The sequence below is a fragment of the Bactrocera latifrons genome, unplaced genomic scaffold (assembly GCF_001853355.1).
Source record: "Bactrocera latifrons isolate USDA-ARS-PBARC rearing strain unplaced genomic scaffold, ASM185335v1 scaffold_89, whole genome shotgun sequence".
In the NCBI taxonomy this organism is placed as follows: domain Eukaryota; kingdom Metazoa; phylum Arthropoda; class Insecta; order Diptera; family Tephritidae; genus Bactrocera; species Bactrocera latifrons.
Genome location: NW_017537589.1, coordinates 552577 through 574295, shown reverse-complemented (window position 1 = coordinate 574295; position 21719 = coordinate 552577). Strand labels below are relative to the sequence as shown.

Sequence of the window (21719 nt, the reverse complement as noted above, 5' to 3'; positions counted from 1 at the left end):
GTTCTTTCAAGAGGGAAGTATATGACAAATACTGAGGAACCTGCCCGTTTGCAAGCAGATTGACTTAGATAAAATGACTCAGGTCGTTCAGGTTCTCTTTGATATATTGTATATGTAGTATATACACTTTATAGGGTCTCCGACGTTTCCTTCTGAGTTTCCAAACGTCGTTGCAAACTTAATGTATTATTTTCAGTATAAACAGAGTTATGGGAGGATAGACCTTTTGGTTTCAGGCGGAGCCTGGTTTACCATACTTCTAATAAAATTCTAAAAATAATCAATTGGAAGTTCCTCCCTCTGCACATTACACTATGAACCTGAAGTACTTTTTAAACAATTTTTAAAACATTTTGAAGCAACACTTTTATGAAAGTTCATAAAATATTAAATAATTTCTTGACCTTGGCAACTCTGTGCACTTGTCCACGTGCACTTTAACAGTTTCAACCCTTGAGCAAGCTTACAAGCGAAACACCAACAAATACTCAACAACAAAACAAAAATCACATAGCACAGCAAAAAAATAAACAACAATAAAGTATCGCAATTTACGAGCACAGCCCCGAGTTGTGGAAGCCACACTGCACATTGTGCTGCAAACCACGTGTTGCCCACACTGCCTAATAACAGCAATAACAACACTACCAAAGTGCGATGTAAACAAACCGGCAATGCAAAACAAAACATTGCTCGACAAATGCTCAGATTTACTCTCGCACAGGAGAGACCACGAAACTGAAAATGAGCACTTAAAGGCGAAAGCTTTCAATCGACTGCAAAGCACATTTTGTGGCTGCACAGCATTGCTTGGCTGCAAAGCTGCTGCCGGCAAACGAATTTTCCGCTAAAGCGATTCGCCGCGCCGCACGAAGTGATGAAACTGCCGCCGAAGATGTTGACCAGTCAGTGTTTGGCAAAGCGTGCGCGTGAACAGTTCGCAAATTGTGCCCGACGGCGCGTGAAAATCGTGAAAGCACTAAGTGCAATATAAATATTTAATTGAACGGTGAAAGCAAAACGGCTTTTGATTTTACGAAAACGCTTAGTGGAATTTTAACATTTTCGTGTATGATGGGCGGTGATTATTATTATTAGTGTGTAAAAAGWAATTTTTGTGAAATTGGTGAGTGCAAAGTGTTGTAGATAATGCAAAAGTAGTTAATAGTATGAGTGAATTGCAACCGCGATAAGCTTGACTAATAAAGTTGCGTATACGCCGTGTGCAACGCGTGTTAACTTTCAAAAAATAAAAAATAATTTTTTTTTTCCAATTGCCACAAATGCATGCTTGTCACTGTTTTACATGCTGGAATTTAGCATCATTTCACGCGCAATTAAATCACTGCAATTGCTGCCGTCAGCGCATTCGCTTTTGTGTTGCCAACACAGGACAACCGGAGTCAGACGGCGACCGCCGACTCGCGTTTCGTTGGCATTTCTCGTTTAATTGATTGGAAAATCATATAATTTGGCTGAACAGAAGCGAGCTGCTGTGCTGCACGCACTCATTTATCACACATTTTTTGCCATGCACCGTTGCATTTGCAGCATATTGACAAGAGGCTATAAAATCGCGCGATATTTGTTGCTTTTGATGCAAAGCAATAATTTGTGGGATTCTACCAACTATCTGCCTTAATGGTTAACATTCCCTATTTTTATACCCTGAACAGGGTGCTAATTTTGCTACGATTTTTATGATACCCAATAGGAAACGGCGGAGACCCTTAAATTGCGTATACATATATAGTATATACGAATATACATATAAATGATCAGCGTAATGGACTAAGTCAATTTTGGCATGTCCGGCTGCCTATTGGTCTATATTTACGCATACGTTACTAGAACTTAGTTTTTCAGATACCGATCTGAATTTTCCACATCACTACTTCTTTAAAAGAATCTGCTCATTTTCTGGAATTGCCGATATTAGACCATTGTTACATATACATAGTTGCCATAAAAACTGAACAATCGAAGTCAAAGGATTGTATGGAAAAATGTATCATTTCACAAGATATCTTCATGAAATTCGGCGTGGGTTAATATCTGAGAAAATAATGTCACCAGCAATAAACTTTTTCAGATCGGATTATTACAGCATATAGCTGCCTTACAAACTGAACAATCAAATTCAAGTCCCTATATGGAAAACTTTTTTTATTTGAGCAGGTATATTCCGGCACCGATTATTACCTAAAACAGTGGTGCAATCTCCAGAGAAATGGTTTAGATTAGATCACTATAGCATATAGCTACCATACAAACTGAACGATCGGAAGCAAGTGTTTGAATGGAAACTTTATCATTTGACAAGATATCTTCACGAAATTTGGCATGGATTATTATCTAAGAAAATAATGTAATACGAAGAAATTCTTCAGACTGAATATCTATAGTACATAGCTGTCATACAAACTGACCGATCAAAATCAAGTTCTTCTTTGAAAAACTCTTTTGTTTGACAATATAACTCTACCAAATTCGATACGAAATATTTCCGCAGGCAACTGAATAATTTCCGAACATATTGTTCCGATCAGACCACTACAGCATATAGCTACCATGCAAACTGATCGATCAAAATCTGAATATTTTTTGTGAAGGGTATTATAGCTCCACTGCAGTAGAAGTTAAGTCTTTTTCTTGTTTTTATTTTTATTTATTTATTTATTTATTTTTTGTTTTTTTTGTTTTTGTACTCCCATATTTACACCCAGTCCGAAGGCAGACCAGACGTAGACCATTTAACGGTTTACGAGTATTGTTTCATTTGTGCGCCTGTTTATTCAACTCTCGTTGCGCGTTTGTTTACTCACTCATCAWTTAATTAATTAATTAATAATTTGTGCGGAAAATTCAGCGCAAGTCAACGCTGAGTCAAGTGCAGTTGCAGTCACGCGCTGACTTCTGACGCATCAGGCATCAGTGTATGACCAGTGTTTATGGTTGCACGCATCGTTGAGTACATTTAATATGTGGCAATAAAATTGTTTGCATTAAATGTGCCACACGTGTGTGTCGGCATATAACGGAAAATGCCAAAATTACAACAAAAAGATAAAATATAAATTTACACACACACACCAGTAAAAATAACAATTAAAATAAAACAATACAATTAATTGATAGAATGCTATAAATTAAAAACGAAAACCAACTACAACAATTAAGCGTAAATCAAAGTGCCCATATATTTTTCGTTTTCTCTTGTTCTTGTTTGTAGTGCGTCAGCAATCTTTCGGTATCGTGTTTGGCTTTCTTTGCCATGGTGAATGATACTGTCGACATTGCCGCACATATTTTAGATTTTAATTTGGACTCTTCGACGTCATTGCCGCAGCCGCCAAATCATAGCCTGCAGCATTCTTCTAGTAATAGTACGCTGAGAGTACCGAAAAAGCAAACGAAAGTGCACGATCATTTGGCCAAGCAAGAGCAGCAAGGTCAACAAATTACAAGCAATTTGAATATATTGCCGAATAGCGCTGAGAATTTGAGTTGGACCTTCTTTGAACATGTTTCCACATTGGACAATCAACTGCGCGGCGATGAAGAGGTGAGTCCAAACGTTTGCTTATATTTGATTTACTAAGTTATATGTACCTATTCTTAAGTGCAATTCCCGGGAGAGACTACACGCATGACCAAGTGTTAAGAATTTTGTGAAATAATAGACGGTGCTGGAGGAGCTAGTTTATAAAAAAAAATCATTTATTTCTCCAAAAACTAAGTTCTATGTTACAACAATTTTGTCTAGAAATCTGACGCAAAGATTTATATTAAGATCATAAATTTTTTCTGGGACGAATTTTTCCCAACTTTTAAACAATTTTAGATTTATGAATAAATTTTTCTAGACATGGTAAATTCGAACCATTCGAATATTATTTTCACACTAATTTTCTCCTTTTATAAATTCAATTAAAATATTTAATTATGTGAAATCATAGAAAAAAACATATTAAGTTGACTTACCACATAAATTAAATTATATGACATATATATACTGTATTCAGTGAAATTCAAAGACAATAGCTTATCTAAAATTGACTTAAATCATATTATTGAAATGTAGAAACTTTTCTTTTCGACGTAAGCTACTTTTCCGTTTTAACATTAATCTAAAATTCACGCTTATAATCATATTATTATTATCATATTTGAGAAAAAAATAGTTCTACCGGAACAAAATTTTTATTATTATTTCTTAAAAGCGAAAGTTGTTGCTCAATCAATGCATTTCCGAAATCCTTTTACAATAATGAAGGTGCTTCTCTACAGTGAAAGCACGGCATTTGTATGTGTCAATATCTTTTTAATATTTTACAACGTTGTTAATAAATAACAGTAGAGCTATATAGTCTTAAATATATTCAAAAGAAATACTGGAAAACACAAATTTACTCATACGACGTGTATTCCAAGCAAAAAAGTCAAGCCTTTGAAGTACGAAAAAATGCAGCTGTATTCATTACTTACTTTGTCTGCAGCGTTCGGTAAGGTTAGGCGAGGTAAGGTTAGACGACTTCCATTTGTTAAAAGAAATGAATCAAGGAATTTCTTCGTGAATTCTTGCTCAAAACCAATACTGTAACTTGACCCAGTCTCCATATTCTCCAGTCATAGCACCCAGTGACCTTTTCCTATTTTCATAAATATACAAAACCTTAAAGAGGGATTGTTTTGAAATATGAAAATTGCTAAAAGACTTACAAAAAATGGAGTTTGAGCAGAATTTAGACATTGGAAGGCACGCTGGCATAAGCGCAAGGCGAATGCAAACCATTTTGATTACAACGTTTGTATGTTTTCTTGAACTGTGAAACAAAGCAGATTTATAATTAGAAAGGACATAATCCTTAATAAAATCTCAAAGAAAGATTTTATTTTAGTTTGGCAAAGCTTTTATTTTCTGTCCGAAAAGAAATAAAGAACATACAATACAATTTTTTTAAATACACTATGAAAGACGACTTCTTTCCCTTTGTTCTACTTTACTATAAATATATAATGACATATTAGCATAAGTAGCAAGAGGTTATATACAGTTAAAAGACCGCGTAAAGCAAATTTACCACATTTTTTTCTGTGAAAACTTTTTAAATTTATTAATCAAAAAATGTGTACACTTATAAGCATTATGGTATCTTTTAACTGTATTTCAATATTTAGTATTAGTAAAAATATTTATTTGAAAGGCAACTACCTCTGATCTCCGGGGGTTCCTCTCAAAAAAGACATTTTGCGGTGCCACTATATCTTTGAACTGGATCCTCTTAAATTAAAAAACCAAAAATATTTCGTTAAAGAAATGTTAAGTTTAGTCAAGCAAATCGAAAGAATAAGCAAAATAAAATGTTTTGACAAAATGGCGGTTCCTCAAAAAAAACATTTTGACCACAATTTCGGCCTTAAATTGTAAAAAAAAAAGATATCGGTGAAAAAAAAAATCTTCTCTTATTTACTAAAAATTATATTTAGAAAGCTTGTGTTAAAATTTAACAGCCGTTTTCAAGTAATGTTGATCACCGATTTTGAGAAAAAGTCGTTTTAAGTTTGGAATGCACTTCCAAGGATTCTTAAACGACTTTTTAAATTTGCGAACTTGGAAAAAATTCACCAGAACATTGAAGTTGAAATTATGAAATTTTCTGTGTGTATTCTTAAATATGTGTTCATTAAGAAGATTAGATAATATTTGTTTTTAATTCTAACTGTGTATAATCCTATAGCAATCGAAAGTATCGGTCAATATATGAGATACATTGTAAAAATTCGGAAACCTGAGGGAATCCTGTGCTAAATCAATAATTCTTTTAGGCCTCATATACCTAATATAGACATTTTTGAGCTACTGGCCGACCTTATACCACATACATATATCGGCAAATACATGCAATATATAAGTTATCTTAAAAAAATTTAAATATATTTTCGTTCATAAACTGAATAAAATCTTGAGAAAACTAGCACCCAGGAATTAATTTCAGAACAGTTGATAATGTTATATGGGGTACCATAATGAAACTCAGAGTGCATCTTTTTCTGTTAATAATATAATATATAGAATCCCAAAAACGAGATAAATTGTTCACACTACTGTTAATTATATAATATTAGATATTCCATCTTCCAGTTGGCTACACCATAAATATCGGTGAATATTAAATTTATCTTAGCAAAAATAACTGAGAGTTTACTATTGTATATGATATACGGTCACTGTATGAGCTACATATACAAATATTCATTCAAATTTGATTGTAACCCGTAAATGATTTCATCGTTTAATTTCAAATTCTTTCGCTACATTTGTGAAATAAATGTCTGCCAATACTTCATAGTATTTCGCCGACACTGAAACTGAAAAGTTGCAGGACTTGTTATTTAATTTAATTTAATTTTTTTTTTTTTTTTTTTGAGATACTGTGGGAGATATTTTTATTATTATTCGCATAATTCAAATTTTGCTTCAGTCACAAGTTTTGTTAAAAAAAAATTCACTATTTTTATGCCATCACACTAGGTGTACCTCTTTAAATAGGTAATCTTCGTACTTTCCAAAAAAGTTGGTTTTCTGGCATCAAATGATGAAATGAAAAGATATTACTTACAGCTTACTTCAAATTGATCCATTAATTTGAATGAAGATCTAAAACCACTTTTCTATAGTATTATAATAGTATTTTACTGCTGAATAATTTTTGTAGTTTTAAAGCATCTTCAAAAGCTAACAGATCAGCCCAAGCGAAATAGTCAGAAGAAAGTGCTTCGGCTTAGCTAGATTAATTAGGATCATATCTTCTAAAACTAATTGGTACTTTCATTGGGGCGATTTACATAAAGATAAAATGCCAACGCCTAATTTTATCAATTCCAGTACACACCTTTACCAAACACAACAAATTAAGCGCCTATGACTCCAGAGGCAGCCATTTCTTGATAAAATCAGCTTTGCGCATAATTTAAAACAATTTGAGCTTCCATGAAATCAAATAGATATACAAACATGCATATGCCTATATGAGTATGATCAAGGAGCACCTTTCGAATAGCCGGAAGAAAATGAAAATGTTATTCATTTTATAGGGCGACCGCAATTACATCAATTTTAGAATGACAACAATAATAAATTTTTAAAGGCGTACACATGTTGTTTACAGTTTTTGCCACCACAAAAACACACACATATATTGGAGACTTTTTGTTCACTATATCTTTTGCATACACTTCACGTTGGTACTGGTATAATAGGCGAACACTTGGTCTGCTAGTTGAGGGAATTTCGAAAGGCCTAAAGATATCAAGCCGCTACACGTACTCGTATATATGTATGTGTACAGTTAAATGTGTTTTGCTGAGCAAGAACGTGCAACTATTTAAGCGCTAAATGTGTACACATGTATGGCTGTTGTAACCGCACGCACAATGTGCCACAGATAGGAACTAATGCGTTGACAACAACTGTGTCGACAGACAGACAAAATACTCAGCCAGCAGAGTCTACTAAAATGTAAAGGTTACTTGTGTTGGTGTTATTATTAAAGAGTCTGCGAGTGGCGGAGCGGTGGCCTGTTGGGCGGCCGCTTATGCTTAACAGTGTGGTCGACACAACATAAGCGACAATAGTAGAGTGGCAACATTAAATTACACACATCCGGTCAGGATATGCTAAACACAAGCAGAACACATGCATATATACACACATACAAGCAAATGGTAATTTTTCGGCTGCGCCAGATGTGTGCGACATACGAATGCAATGACAATGCCACATGCCAACACACACACACCCAAGTGTTGAATGGCTTTGTCGAGCATAGGGTTTTAATATAGTTGTTGCCCGTTGTTGAACGTGCTCTTGTTGATATCTTAATGACATGGCAGTGCATGCAGCTCAGCAACAGTTTTTCATATACAAACATTCGTTGCTTATTTTTGCTGTCACTTCTAATGTTGCAACACCAATGCGATTGTGGTAACGGCCACAGACGGCATCACAATCAGACCACTAGGCACAAAATATTTACACAATTGCGATTTGGAGTTAAGACGCCACTTTGAGCATGGAGGTAGTTGCCTTGAAATTCACCACTGCCAAGGACAGGTTTCTATAAAAAATTTGGTGTTGCAACAAACAGTGAAACATAATGCACTTTCTTATTGTGATCTCTAAAATATTTTTAAGAAGGTTTTGTGGTAGAGGATTTTCAGGTAATATAATGAAAAACAAGTAACGAAGAGCTAAGTTCGGGTATGACCCAAGATTTCATAAAAGTACATTCAGGTACATCAGGTCTGTTAGTTACATAGGGTCTAAGGCCAGTTTTCACCCAATTTTATTTATTTTAGGCACAAATAACATACCGTTATGAGGAAAACATGATCTCTCAATTTTATTAAGATAACTCATATATTGACCGTTATTTACGGTAAGAAGTCAACTGGAAGTTCAAAAATTTTTATATTAGGTTTATGGGGGGGAAGAAAGTATTGAACCCAGCCAACCTGAGTAAATCTGGCACATTGATCATTATTTTCGGAAAAATAATAATTCGAAATTATAAATAACATTTAATTTTTAAAAATAGGAAAAATCACGCATGGCATGGCTCCAGGTGAACGTATGGGCAGAATCTTTGTTACAGCATTGCTTTTGGCCAAGAATTCACAAACAAATAATTCAATCCATTTCTTTTAAAAACAAAATTGCCAAGCTCGTAAAAACACGTCTAACCATAGCGGTCGCCACAGAAAAAGTAAGCAATCAACAGCTGAAAATTTTATCGTACTTTGCATATTAACATAACAACAACAAAAATTAACAACTGGATTATATAAATCCACGAAATTTTAGAATTCCCGTTATTTTATAAACACTCGCTATATATCATAAATATTAGCTAAAATCTTGAAAAATTTCCTTTGAAATTTATTTTTAGACACAAAAGAAAATGCTTCCACACAGAAGAATACAAATATAGCAATTTTAGCGAAAAACTATCGCTATTCATTCTGATAGAGGTAGAAAATTCAACTTTTTCATTTCTATAAATATGTTTCATTTTTGGCCTATTTTGAGGTTATTTGAAAAGCTATTGTTAGTCAAAATATCAAGAAAGTCATGATAGTTAGGAATGTGTAAAATTAGCATGATCTGAAATCAATATTACATGAAAGTTTGTGTTTTTATTTAAAACTCATTCAACATTATCCACATCATAATTGTTTAAAAATTTCACTCATGAAATCACAGTTTGCCGCTAGTTTCGTTAGGACCACCGAATATACAAGTAATATGATACTTTCTGAAATATTTTGAAGCAATTTCGAATATTGCGGCGATACTACAAAAAGTATTTTCTGTAATCATTTTAAGTCTCTTTTTCAAAAACGGGGTAACTATATTACCTGAATCAAGAAATTCTTAATACAAGAAGAGAATACTGAGAAATATTCATCAAAATTTCTGCTATTCAATTTTGTTGGCAAGTAATTTCTTCTCATGTAATAAACTCATCACATCTTCTTTCACTGATTTTCTGAAATTTTAAATTTTGTTTTCTTTCTTTGAGTATGCTTTTTCATAAAAAAACATTTATCAGTAGTTTAAACTCGCTTCACCATAAAACTCATCTTAGCATGTAAAATATTATATTTGCGACGGTCTTCTGATTATAAATCCAATATGAGTACGAGGCACAACGGCATTTAAATTTCTCCGACTCCGACTTCGATTCGAATTTTGTAACGTTATCAGATAATGCTAGAAATGAGCATATCAAATTAAATTAATAAGTGTTTTCCAAATGAATTTATGCATCTTCAGAACCATAACATATGCTCCATTTTTATAGTTACTGCTTCGACCTCGGACAGAAACGTACATAAAAAATTTCAGATATATAGCTTTCCTTTCATGGATCAGTTTTTCTCAGATAGCTCTATCTCAATTTCGAATTTCAGCTACGATTCGCTTCATACTCAAGACTTCGAATAAAACGCGATGAGTAAATATAATGGGTAGTCGAAAAAGTCTTTATTGGTGGCTTGCGTGGCATTCTTCCCTCTTTTACAAAAAAAAAAACATTAAATATAGCAATGTCTACATTATTTTCACGCATTTTAGAATAGTTGTAATTCTTATGTAACTTTGGCGAATTTATTTTTTTCAAGCTTTTTTAATGAAGCTTAAAATTTCACTTTCCGACACGATGTGATTGGTAGCACCGGAGATATAATATTATAAACATGTTAACTGTACCACCGGTTTCAAGTACTTGAATGGAAAACGATATCCTCTCAAAATTCAGCATGGATTAATCTTCGATCCAATCTCCAAAGCAATGCTTGCAAGGAATCTTTTGAATTCGTGTTTTTGTTTCTTTGGTGGCACGGTATATTTATGACTAATTCTGCATTTGCAAAAAGGAATTAGAACTTAGCAATAATGTTTCATGTGCTTCTTACTCAGAAATTGGACTTTTGTTTTTTTCTTATGCATGCTTAATTTAATATATAGCAATTTGACTTTCATGTTTTATTCAGTACTTCATATTGGAGAAAGTAGGCATAAAATATGGCTTTTGTTTCAGTATGGTCTCAGTTTAAGTAAGCTTAATTCGCATCGTCGAACTCACATACAAATATACACACATATTTCAGGGTCTCTTTTAAAGTTTGCCTTCTTTACATTTGCCCGAAAATGATCATAACGCCAGCGTTGGAGTGGACTCTTCAATGAATGGCGCTGCATATGTTACACATACTATACAAAGTAGAAGAACAGTTACGTAGCTGTGTGTGCGTGCTTACGTGCGTAAAGACACCAGACGACATTTTATGAGTACATGTCTCCAGCGTATAATGGCTGCATAGTCAATTGTAGCACATGTACATGCGAGTGCAGGTGCGTGCGTGTGTGTGTGGTTATAAGCTTATGGCGGCGTGCGTGTAATAACCGCTTGTCTGCAGATACTAAATCAACTCAATCGCATTTGCATTCATTTCATTACACGCTGAAAACCTTCCCACCCACAAACAAGTAATCCAAAAGGCGAGAAGAAGGTGCAAGCTATGGGTAAAGTCAAGAACTGTTATTTCACACAGTGGAGGCATAGGTTCATGATGCTGGCGAGTAATATTCGCCGAACATATGTTGCTTGCCGGCAGTCGGGTACACTATTTTAAGTGAAACATACCCAGCACCCGTATTTTTGCAATACATTTCGAAGCAGAGAGAAGTGCCACCAACTGCCAGGCGCACCACACACGCGTACATACTCACGTGCCAGTACTTTTCACTCTCAACAAGCGGATTATGGGTTACATTCATAATAATAAAAGCGTTTTCATTTAGTCGCCGTACAAAATATCCTTCTGCGATATCCTTGTGAGCGCTTACAATTTGGCTTGTTTTCATTTCACTGCGACACAGCACTTACATATACACACTCACATAATATATAAGCATATACGTACATGCAAACAAACAAATTTGCGTGTAAGAGGAAAAGTAATGCCACGGCCAACTAATACACACACACACACAAGGATACGTGTGTGAGTTCATGGCCGCAGTCGGTGTCTCATTGCGACCACCGAAATTGCTACACTGACAGCCGGCGCATTTTACCGCGCAATTGTAATAGCAAATGAATGAAAATGTTTGCCGGTAACAAGTTAACTTTTCGTTCGGTATTACTAGTTTGGGAGACTCCACCGCCAACACAGACATAATAGCAACAGTTGGAGGCAGATTACCTTGAAGCCCAGATGATGTTTGTCTCTATTCAAGTATCAGTTTTTTGATTTTGTGGACTGAAACGGCCGGCCGTGACTTCGGCTTTCTTGCAGGTTCAATTCAAACAATATTATTAATATGTTATATGTAATCTTCCTCAGCATATAACATATACATCACCATTTCCTTCGCTAGGTTTGCTTCTGTGCAAGTCCCTTTTTCATTACAATCTTTAGCGATTGATTGTTTATAATATAGGAGGTTTCAAAGAATGCTTATATAGTGCTATGGTCAAAAAATAGTAAGACTTTCTTCATATTTTAAAATTCTTAAATTATTCTTCAAAATCTCTGTCGTCCACCTCAAAGTAATCCCACATGGTTCCAATATACTTTTGCCAACATTTTTTCGAATCCTCGAAACAGTTCTTAAAGTCCGGAATAGCCTTCAATTAGTACAGCGCTTCTCGTTTAATGTATTCAATTGGCTCAAAACGAATAACCAGAAGTAATAGCTAAAGTAGGCGTATATAGTAGCTGGGGACACGATAACAGATCCTTAAATAATCATGCTAGGGCAAAACTACTATACTGTATTATGCTAAGTTCTAAGAATCCTAAATTACAGTGACTCACATAACCGATCACGCTTAAGTTATTTATACAATGTATTAAGTAAATTTCTGAAGTGATTTTTTAGAAAATTTGTTTTTTTTTTTATTTTTTAAAGATTGTTGCATTCATATGCATATGAGGATGTGGTATAAAAAACCATAAATAGCTTTATTTAAAATAAATAACTTTTATTTGTAACTTAGCAAATATTTCTTTAGAAAGTGATATTAATATTTTGTATAGCCTCCTTTAGTATTAATGAATGCTTTTATTTTTCTCGACGTAATAGTGTTTGACAGATTTCTTGTACAATAGAACTCCACTTATTTTGTCTCTTGATTTTCACTTAGCTTTCTTCTGCACACAGGTCTATTTGCTGACGGTAAATTTTAAAGTTTTTGCCTTATTTTGCTTACAACATCTGCGGAAACTCCATATTTTCTCGAAATTTCCAAATGTGCTTCACTATTGTAAAGGAAGATTTTGATATGCTGCCGAAGTTTTCCAATAATAGCTTTGTTGCTTATTCCCATTTCCGGCAAATGAATTTGCATTTAATAATAAATAATGAAAAATTTTTAATTAAATTTTTTTGAATTTCAAAGAAGGAACAAATATGCACCGTTGGGCTATTCATGCTAATATAAGTTACATTATATTACAATAATGAATGTCATTACTCACTGTAGAAATATTTTTCATGTAAAAACCACCGACATTTTTCCAGGGACTATTTAACCCTATGATAACACTTCCACTTAACTATTTCGTAACAAAAAGTATGTTATTTTAAAAGGCATGCAAAAATTCACAATTTTTTTTTTGTTTTTGACATTTTTCCCGATTTGTTCAAATCCTCCCAAATCCATATATCCTCTGTGATTTACCAATATTATCCATCATATAAAGCTGAGTTCCTCCGTAGATATGTAGGTATTCGAATATTTTTACTACTGGGATTTATAAATTTCCGACATATACATATTTCAGGTTAAACTCCGCACTGTCTGCTGTTCAAAATCCATCTCCATTCATTCCATTCCATTTCACTGTCATCAGAATGCTTGGGTATATTCATTGCCTGCCCTTTATTTATTTTAAGCATGCAACACTCTTTCACTTGGTAGAGACAATTTTACTTTGCGACCTGCTTTTTATTCATACCATCTTGCACCCTTCAGTTGCAACTGTGCACTTTTTTTTTTGTTTTTTTTTTTTTTTTTTTTTTTTTTTTTTTTTTTTTTTTTTTTTTTTTTTTTTTTTTTTGTGAATGTTAAAATCCTTAAATATGAAATAATTTCCAGCAAAAATACACAAAACTTTTTGTGTTCCTTTTCGAATGTATGAAGCAATAAATTGAAGGTGCGCTGTCATAAGCTTCTTATTTTTTTTCATATTTTTTTAAAACAAACCCACCTTCTTTGGGTTGTGCGACGTCTCCTTTGTATGTATTTTAATTGTTGTGTGGCACCCGTTAAATACTTTGTGTGGATTGGAAAATTCACATGTCTGAGCTGCAGAATTGATATTCGAAAATTTTAGTTATCTACATTTATTATAACTCTACGTAAGAACAAGTATTAAAGATAAAAATAATGTTCAGTCGAAAATCTAAGACCCTAAACGAACTTTTTGAATTCAAAAATTTTGTATTTCATCCGAAAAAATGTTTCTCTGTTTCCAACGCTAAAGCATGAAAATATTGTATAATTTTAACAAAGGCTTGCTAGAACTTTTTCGGGAACATTGAAGATATGTGTTTCATAGAATTTATATATCATACATATAAAGGATTTCTTCGTTTGATCACGTTAATATCTTTCTTCGGTAGTATGTCAAATTTTTTGGTTCGTTATAGGTTTTGTATATCGAGCTGGGAATTATTTATCGCTCAAATCGTAACAATTACATAAAAGTCGAATTTTATAAAAGATCTTATATACTCTCAACTAACTATTACACTACTCGCCAAATCTGAAGAAAAAATTTAAAAAAATTGTGTGCGGTAATTGAGGTGTCCAGATTACGAGTTTGAGTTCAAATCGTTAAATTTTCGATTTTAGCAACCCAAAATTAGCAAGAAACAGCCCCTAATATCACAACCAAAAAGACTGTATATTTATATATGAATATTATTACAACAAAATATACAGATTTTGTATTATGTACATATACGCAAAGCTGTTTGTCTACGAGAATGGAGCGAATCTGTACTTGTTATATTATACAAATGAACAACTTTGTCTATATAATGGACCACCCATACAACTAAGTTTGTACGAATCGAATTTCGTGACCAAATTGCCGCAAAGTTTCCGGCCTCTTAGTGCAAATATGTCATTCAATATTAAGACCTTCTGCACGCATCCAAAAAGGATTGCCTATAAGCCTTTTGAATGATCTGGTCCGGTTTTGTCAAGAGAATTGTTATATACCGTAATGATTCCTACATGAAAGAAACTGTCTGAGAAGGCGATATCAAAACTGTGTTTCGAAAACAGTAGATTTTTGCCTCCGAAAAATGGTTTTTATAGACAATCAAAAAATAATATTAGCAGTTAAGCCGAAAAATGGAGCTCATTTCTAAGATCGCCTAGAACCCTGAGCTTGCTTCGGAACCAGCTCATAACTCCGGAAATTTAAGATTAAAAAGTGCAAGAAATTTTTGATTTAATTTTCTGTAGATTTTAATATCTTCAATATAATACGAATAAGATGCAAGCTGATTCAATCCGGGCAAGTTAAGTGTGCTTGGAGTGCTTGACATAAGTTATGTCAAACAATATATTTATATAAGTCAACGTACGCTAGTACACATTTACCTTCTACTTACCGCTTTTTAACCCTTGCGTCAGCAATAACAACACTTTAGCAGCGCTGACAGACAGATTTGCAGGTGTGACATGTATGCAAATGCAATGTTGCACGTTGTGGCGCGCGTAAAGTAAAGAGGAAGGAAAGTAACACGCTGCGTGCGTCACAGTGTGAAAGTGAAGATGAATGTCAACTTCTTGCTGAAAATCATATCAAGAACTTGTGTGGGGTGCATTAAGAATAAAGTATCACGTTAAAGCAGTGTCAACCTTAAATTGTTGGGGATTGCATTTTAAGGCAGTGAGTGTTAGATTTTGAAATTGTATAATCTTAAAATCTTAAGAGAAAGTATAGTATCCAAATAACATATATAATCTGGAAAATTTTGCGCTTTTCATTAATCGCGTTATCCCAGCACATACCTCCAAAATCAACTCACACGTCACAAAATGTATTTTCAGCTCAATCTAGAAGCATCTTTCACCTCAAACATAAAAATCATTTATAGTATATTACGCAGTGTTTCTTCTTTTTTAATTAATTTATTCAAAATGTGGAAAAGTAAAAAAAGAAAAGCCGTTGAAAAATATATTCGAAATTTCAAGCATCAAACGTTAGGCAGCAATTTGATTTATGACTCTCCGAGAGTGGTGCGGCGGCAGCAGCTGTTGTATGAAGGCCACCTGCCCACTAGTCGCCACGCCGTCAGTCGTTTTCAAATTAAATTATACACACTTTCTTATACACCATTACTCACCAATGCCGAATGCTGGCCGAAGCAAACGCAGTGCGAAGGGGAACCGAATTTTCACTTTTATCTCACGGTTAACTAATAAAATTACTTGATTGGGCTTCATGACGAGAAGTGGGCGCTTATTTTCGTAAACATAAATATTTTTTTATTACTTAATTTTCGCAATGCATTTTTCTTGAAACAAGTAGTTTTCCAAGTAGCAAATAAAAAAAAATTGTTTTTGGATCTTCAGGTTTTGCAATCGATTAAGTATAGAACAAATCATCATTAAAATATTTACTATTTGGCAATGGCTTCGATATATTAAAAACTCCTCAATATTTTATGATTATTAATGGTACACATTGGAAACCATTTCTCAAATCTACACAAATTTTCAGGAGATAAGCTATTTCGAGATTCCCATCTCTTTTAGAGAAACACACAAAAACATGTCAGTTTGACACGATTAACGCATGATCCAACTAAAGAGACTATTGAAAAAAGTACCTCTATTTGGATCACCCGTTATAACAATATTATTACTATAAGTCAAATTACTTAAAAATTGTCCAAAAAATTTAGTACAATTTTAACCATATATGTAAATCGTAAATACAACTTTTATTGTTAAAGCTTTCAACGAGTTTTAGTAAAATTTTAGAAACTCGGTTTAGAAACTGCCAGACAGTTTGCTTCTTCTGTGTCAAAAATCTATTAATATTTCAAGTATCTAATTAAAAACAAGTAAGAAAGAGCTAACTTCAGATATAGCCGTACATTTTACACTTTTACAATTTGCAATAATCGAAGCTGATGAAATACTAACACATAGGTCTTGGTAAAACTAAATATTAAACCAGGAGTAATACAAAGCCAACTGGAAGTTCGAAAATGTTTTCATAAGGTATGCAGGTCTAAGAAAAATACTTATACATATTTTATTATTGGCAGAAACTCATTTTTAACAAAATTATTATCAAAGAAATATTTCCCCAGTATTTCAATAACATATGCATATTAGTGGTTGATATTTGCAGCAAGAAGTCAGCCATATGGCCAAATTTTTGGTGGCTGAGTTCTTGAAGATCTATGGTCCGATTTCGACAATTCTTGCGAGTAATATGAAGTCTTACATGCTTGAGGGCACTATGTTAGAAAAGTTTTATCCGGCAAATGAAGCGAACAGATGGAAATTAAAATTTTGTAGGTGTTGTTTTTTATTTGGCCCATTTTCATACTGTATGTAGGAATATCGGGATAAAATTACGTACCGTATTCGTAATGTGGGCGTTAAATTAAGAGTATCGTTATATGGAGGGTCGATTTCGCCTATTTTCACACTGTCTGTAAGAGTCTCTATAGGATTTGTCCGTAGCGAGTTTTTTGATAGGTCTTCAAAAGTTTAGAGTTAAATTAAACTTATAAGAGGGCGTCCATTTCCTGTCCCAAATTATAATTTCTACCTTAATTTAATGCTGAGTTATGGCTCTTTAAAGGCTTTCATTTAATATCGTTATGTTAGGGTTAGGTGGGCTTCAGAGGTACAAAAGAAGGCACTTTTATGATTTTTTTTTTTAAATATAAACAATCATATATTTTACAAATATAATATGACGTATCAAAGGCACGTTGTCTCCTGAAATTTTGGTATAAAAAAACCTAAAATATTCCGTTACTACATATATACAACTGTGATCGAATTGAAAGGAGAATTTTTCCCCTTTTATTTTTTATTTTTTCTTCAAAGTAATCCCCTCCCGCTGCAATATACCTATGTCATCACTCTGAACTGGAAAACTCCTTCGTCGTGATGGCCATCAGAGTCTTCTTCGACTCAGCTTTTATATTCTCAATTGGGTGCTCTGAGTAGTCAAGTGAATTTACTGAATAGCCAGATGTTACACGAAGGTAAAACAGGCGAATGTGGTGGTTGCGGCTAGATGAAAATGTGTCGAAATTATCACGAATAAACAATACAGTATGTGATGGTGCACTATCGCACTTCATTGTTCAATAAATTTAGAGATAGTAAAAATCGAAGAATTAACTTTTAGAGCCTCACAAAATGATGTTATCTGAAATATTAATGAATACTTAGACATGAAATTTAGCATAAATGTCACCAAAAATTCTACCAACTTACAGAAAATAGCCGATTTTCGAAAAAAAAACGCGAAGTATAAATTAAAATTTCCCCTTTCTATTTGAACACAGTAGTAAATCTTCTGTTTAAACTCAGAAAATAAAATTAAAATTTCCATTTTACTTTTCTTATCAGACTTTGAACAAAAAGTCTCATTTTATGATCAAATTTTCACCATTTATTGGCTTAAAAAATAATGAAAAGAATCCTGCAATCGATGACTAGATAACATTATTTTAAAGATGTGTTCAAACTAAATCGGTCCATAACTTTTCGTGAAATCGTGTCCACCGTCTTCAAAAATGAAGTTATAAGAAAAACGCATGTACCGCGCAACACTAACCTAACGTGATGGGCGGAACTTCCGAGGGATTTATCTATTAAAATTATACTCGGATCAATTTAAAATTTTGGGAGAATATTTTAAACATATTGGAATTTTAATTAGAGACCATCCATATAGCAAAAATATGGCAATATAATATTTTATTTAAATCGTAGTATATTTTCTAATTGTATCGTGCAAAAGATAGGAATTGAAACCGGGAGAAAAAAGTGCTTCACCAGGTATCTAAGTTAATTCGATTTCTAGATTCTCTAGAAAATCATATATATATATAAAAAACTCAAGAATTTTTATAGAATTATTATTAGGCCTGGACGCGAAATCTTCTAAGGAAGAATATGGCCGAATGGGTTGCTCACTTCATTGTTTTTCTTGGCTAGAAAAATCGCAATGATAATTGTTGTTTGAAACTTTGGTTGACAAAAATATTTTTAATGACATGGACAATATACTATTGCTTAGTTTTTTTTTCGCCATAACTTGACTTAGGGTCTTGAATTTAGTTTTGGTTTCACTATCTATCTATACTATTAGTTTAGACTAATCTTATCCTAAAATATGCATTTTTTTCTGTTAGTTGAAGAGTACTTTCTAATCCATTAAACGCGTTTATTTTCACTTTAATAAAGTAACACTCGCAATTTGTTTGTACCTTAACAGCATATTTACTTATTGTCTATTAACATTAAGACAGATTGTAAATTTAACTTGAATAAAAAATAAAATAAAAATAAAAAAATTAAAAAAATAAAAAATTTCACTTTAAATCAATGAATGTCTTAACTGAAAATAAAAATTTTCATTTTTTGTGTGTCACATGTTTGAAATGTTGAAATATTTTACTCAAGTAAACATACAAACAGAACAAATGGAAATGTCTGTTCCTGTTAAAATGTAGTACATCGAAAATGTATAGCCAAATAAACAAAGCAAGCACCTTTGTTTTCATTTCAGTTTCTTCAACTAGTCCATCTCTGTAAGAAAATAATTATGGTGCTTTGGTTTCAAATCCGCAAATAATTTTACGTAGCGGCTGTTGAGCGAAATCCGTTTCGCAACTACATTGTAATGTGTAGTATGCAATCAGCTGAGAAAACAAACAGTGCCAATTCTATTCTTCGTATTTGCTTAGCTATTTTAAGTAATCGGAAAATGAACAAATATTTTTTCGTTTTGTTGTGTTTTTCCTTGAACTCTGTAATCATTGAAAGGAACTTTAAGAAATAAATAAATATATTGCTGACGTCATTTCGATTTAGTTTTGTAATTTGCGCAGTCAGCTGTCATTTTTAAACTTGAAATTTAAATTTAATGAAATTTTCTCAAATTTTTTTCTATTTTTATTATATTTATATTTGCTACAAAATATTGGCGGAAAATCTACCAAGTCAAATAATGACAAATTTAAAAACTTAAGAACTCATTTAAATATTGTCAGCTGTCAGTCACTTTCAGATAGCTATCATGTTGGGTTAGCGACTTGATATGCATTTTTACGAAAAAGTACCCGGCAATCAATTTCGGGTTTTCAATTCTACTGCCGATACTCGTAGTGTACCGAAAAAATATTAATAAAACGCAAAATATTTAATTATACATCAATATTTATTTTGCTGCCTTCAAAGTAATCCTCCCCAGATGTAATACATTTATGCCAACGATTTTTCCAGTCCTCGAAACACTTTTTATAAGCCTTCAGCTTTTTCAGCGAATTTTGTTTTATCTTTTCGTTCGACTGAAAACGGGTTTCATGGAGCATCACTTTCAGTTTGGGGAAAAAGAAAAAATCACATTAAGCCAAGTCTGGTGAATAACGTGGTTGATCGATGGTATTAATTGCGTTTTTGGCTTTAAATTCGGTCACATCATGAATTGGTAAAAATCACGAATTGGTCTTCCACAATACCGACCATTTTCAATAGATACTCTCTAGCAAACGACTCAATACGTCCAAATTGAACTCCTTATTGACCGCCTGTCCTTCTCTCTGGACGAAACCATTCGAACGGACTCGCGAGAATTCTCGCTCACTTGACGACGCTGACGGCTGACGATTTTTAAGTCCTTCCTATTTTTAATATCTTCATGACTTAAAGAGTTCGAAGATAGATCAGAATAAGCATATCTTAAACGTTCTCTTAACCTCTTTGAAGGTTTTATACCACTCGTATACTTGTGTTTCTGATAAAGCTAATTGCCTTTTCCAACATTCGCAATGATTCCTCACACGAAATTTGGTTAGAAATACAAAATTTGTGGCAAATTCTTTATCCGATAGTTTGTCCATTGTAACAATCAGAACGTACTGCTGAGGAATAGCGACTTCTGTAACTGCTGCAAACAAACTGGTTAACAGATCCCACACTTATTTAGCTTAGTAATTAAGGACAGTCCTACGAATCTATAATAGCCAAATACATTTTTATGAAATGCCATTTATCCGGTGAATTTAATAACAATTTCCAGGTGCTTTTTTGTCACAATCACAATGAATGGTCGATTTGAAACTGAATTAAATTCTGCAAATGAAAATTTTGTTATTTATTTATTAATACTTCTTCAAAAAAAAAAAATTGCAAAAATCGCGTATTTCGGAAGTGGATATAACCCTTTGAACTACTACAACCAGTTCCTAACGAGCACAATAATACAAAATATACCACTATCTTGAAAACCAGCAGTAAGACAATACCTGCTAAAGCTACAATTGAAAATTTGCAATTTATTTTGCCATAATTACCCCATTCAAATATACTTATGTACCTCTACGGATCTATGCTACTCTATTATTACCTTTAGTAGTGCTGAAAACCATTGACCTCACAGTTTCATGCATTATTCGTTATTCTTACAGACGAAAATTTTAAATTAACTCGCTTAATTAATGAAAATTTTAATATTTATATTTATTGCTAATGCAGTGTGCTGCCGCAAAGCGAACGCAAAGCAGAGAATAATTAAAAAATGCAAACGCAAAAAAAAAAAAACACACTGATTTATAAATATCAAATGTTAAAAAAGCGACCACAAAAACCACAGTTAAGCCGTGGAGTAAATATTTATGCATTGCATATGTAACTATTCATTTTAGTGTTGGAGAATAGCGAGTACTTGTGGGTATCGAAAATTATTCTTTAAGTGTTCGAAAATAAAATTGGTGAATTGTTGTATAAACGAAAAATTATTTAGATAATAAAGAAGATAGCAAAATAACTTAACTGAAACACAAAAGATGAAATTATTACTTCTTTGAATCAGAAAGAGGTTATAGCCACTTGCTGGTCAGAAAATGAATGTGTTTTTTTTTTTTTTAA

General features: G+C 33.1%; 1 protein-coding gene across 1 annotated transcript in view; it reads left to right on the top strand.

Annotated features, from left to right (window-relative positions):
* The first annotated feature begins 926 nt into the window (after positions 1–926).
* Positions 927–21719, top strand: part of LOC108977423 — a 32479-nt gene continuing 11686 nt past the window's right edge. The window contains exons 1-2 of the mRNA XM_018947102.1: positions 927–1126; positions 3233–3565. Coding sequence (XP_018802647.1) covers positions 3275–3565 — 291 coding nt within the window. The 5' untranslated portion in view covers positions 927–1126; positions 3233–3274. The remainder of the gene's footprint in view (positions 1127–3232; positions 3566–21719) is intronic.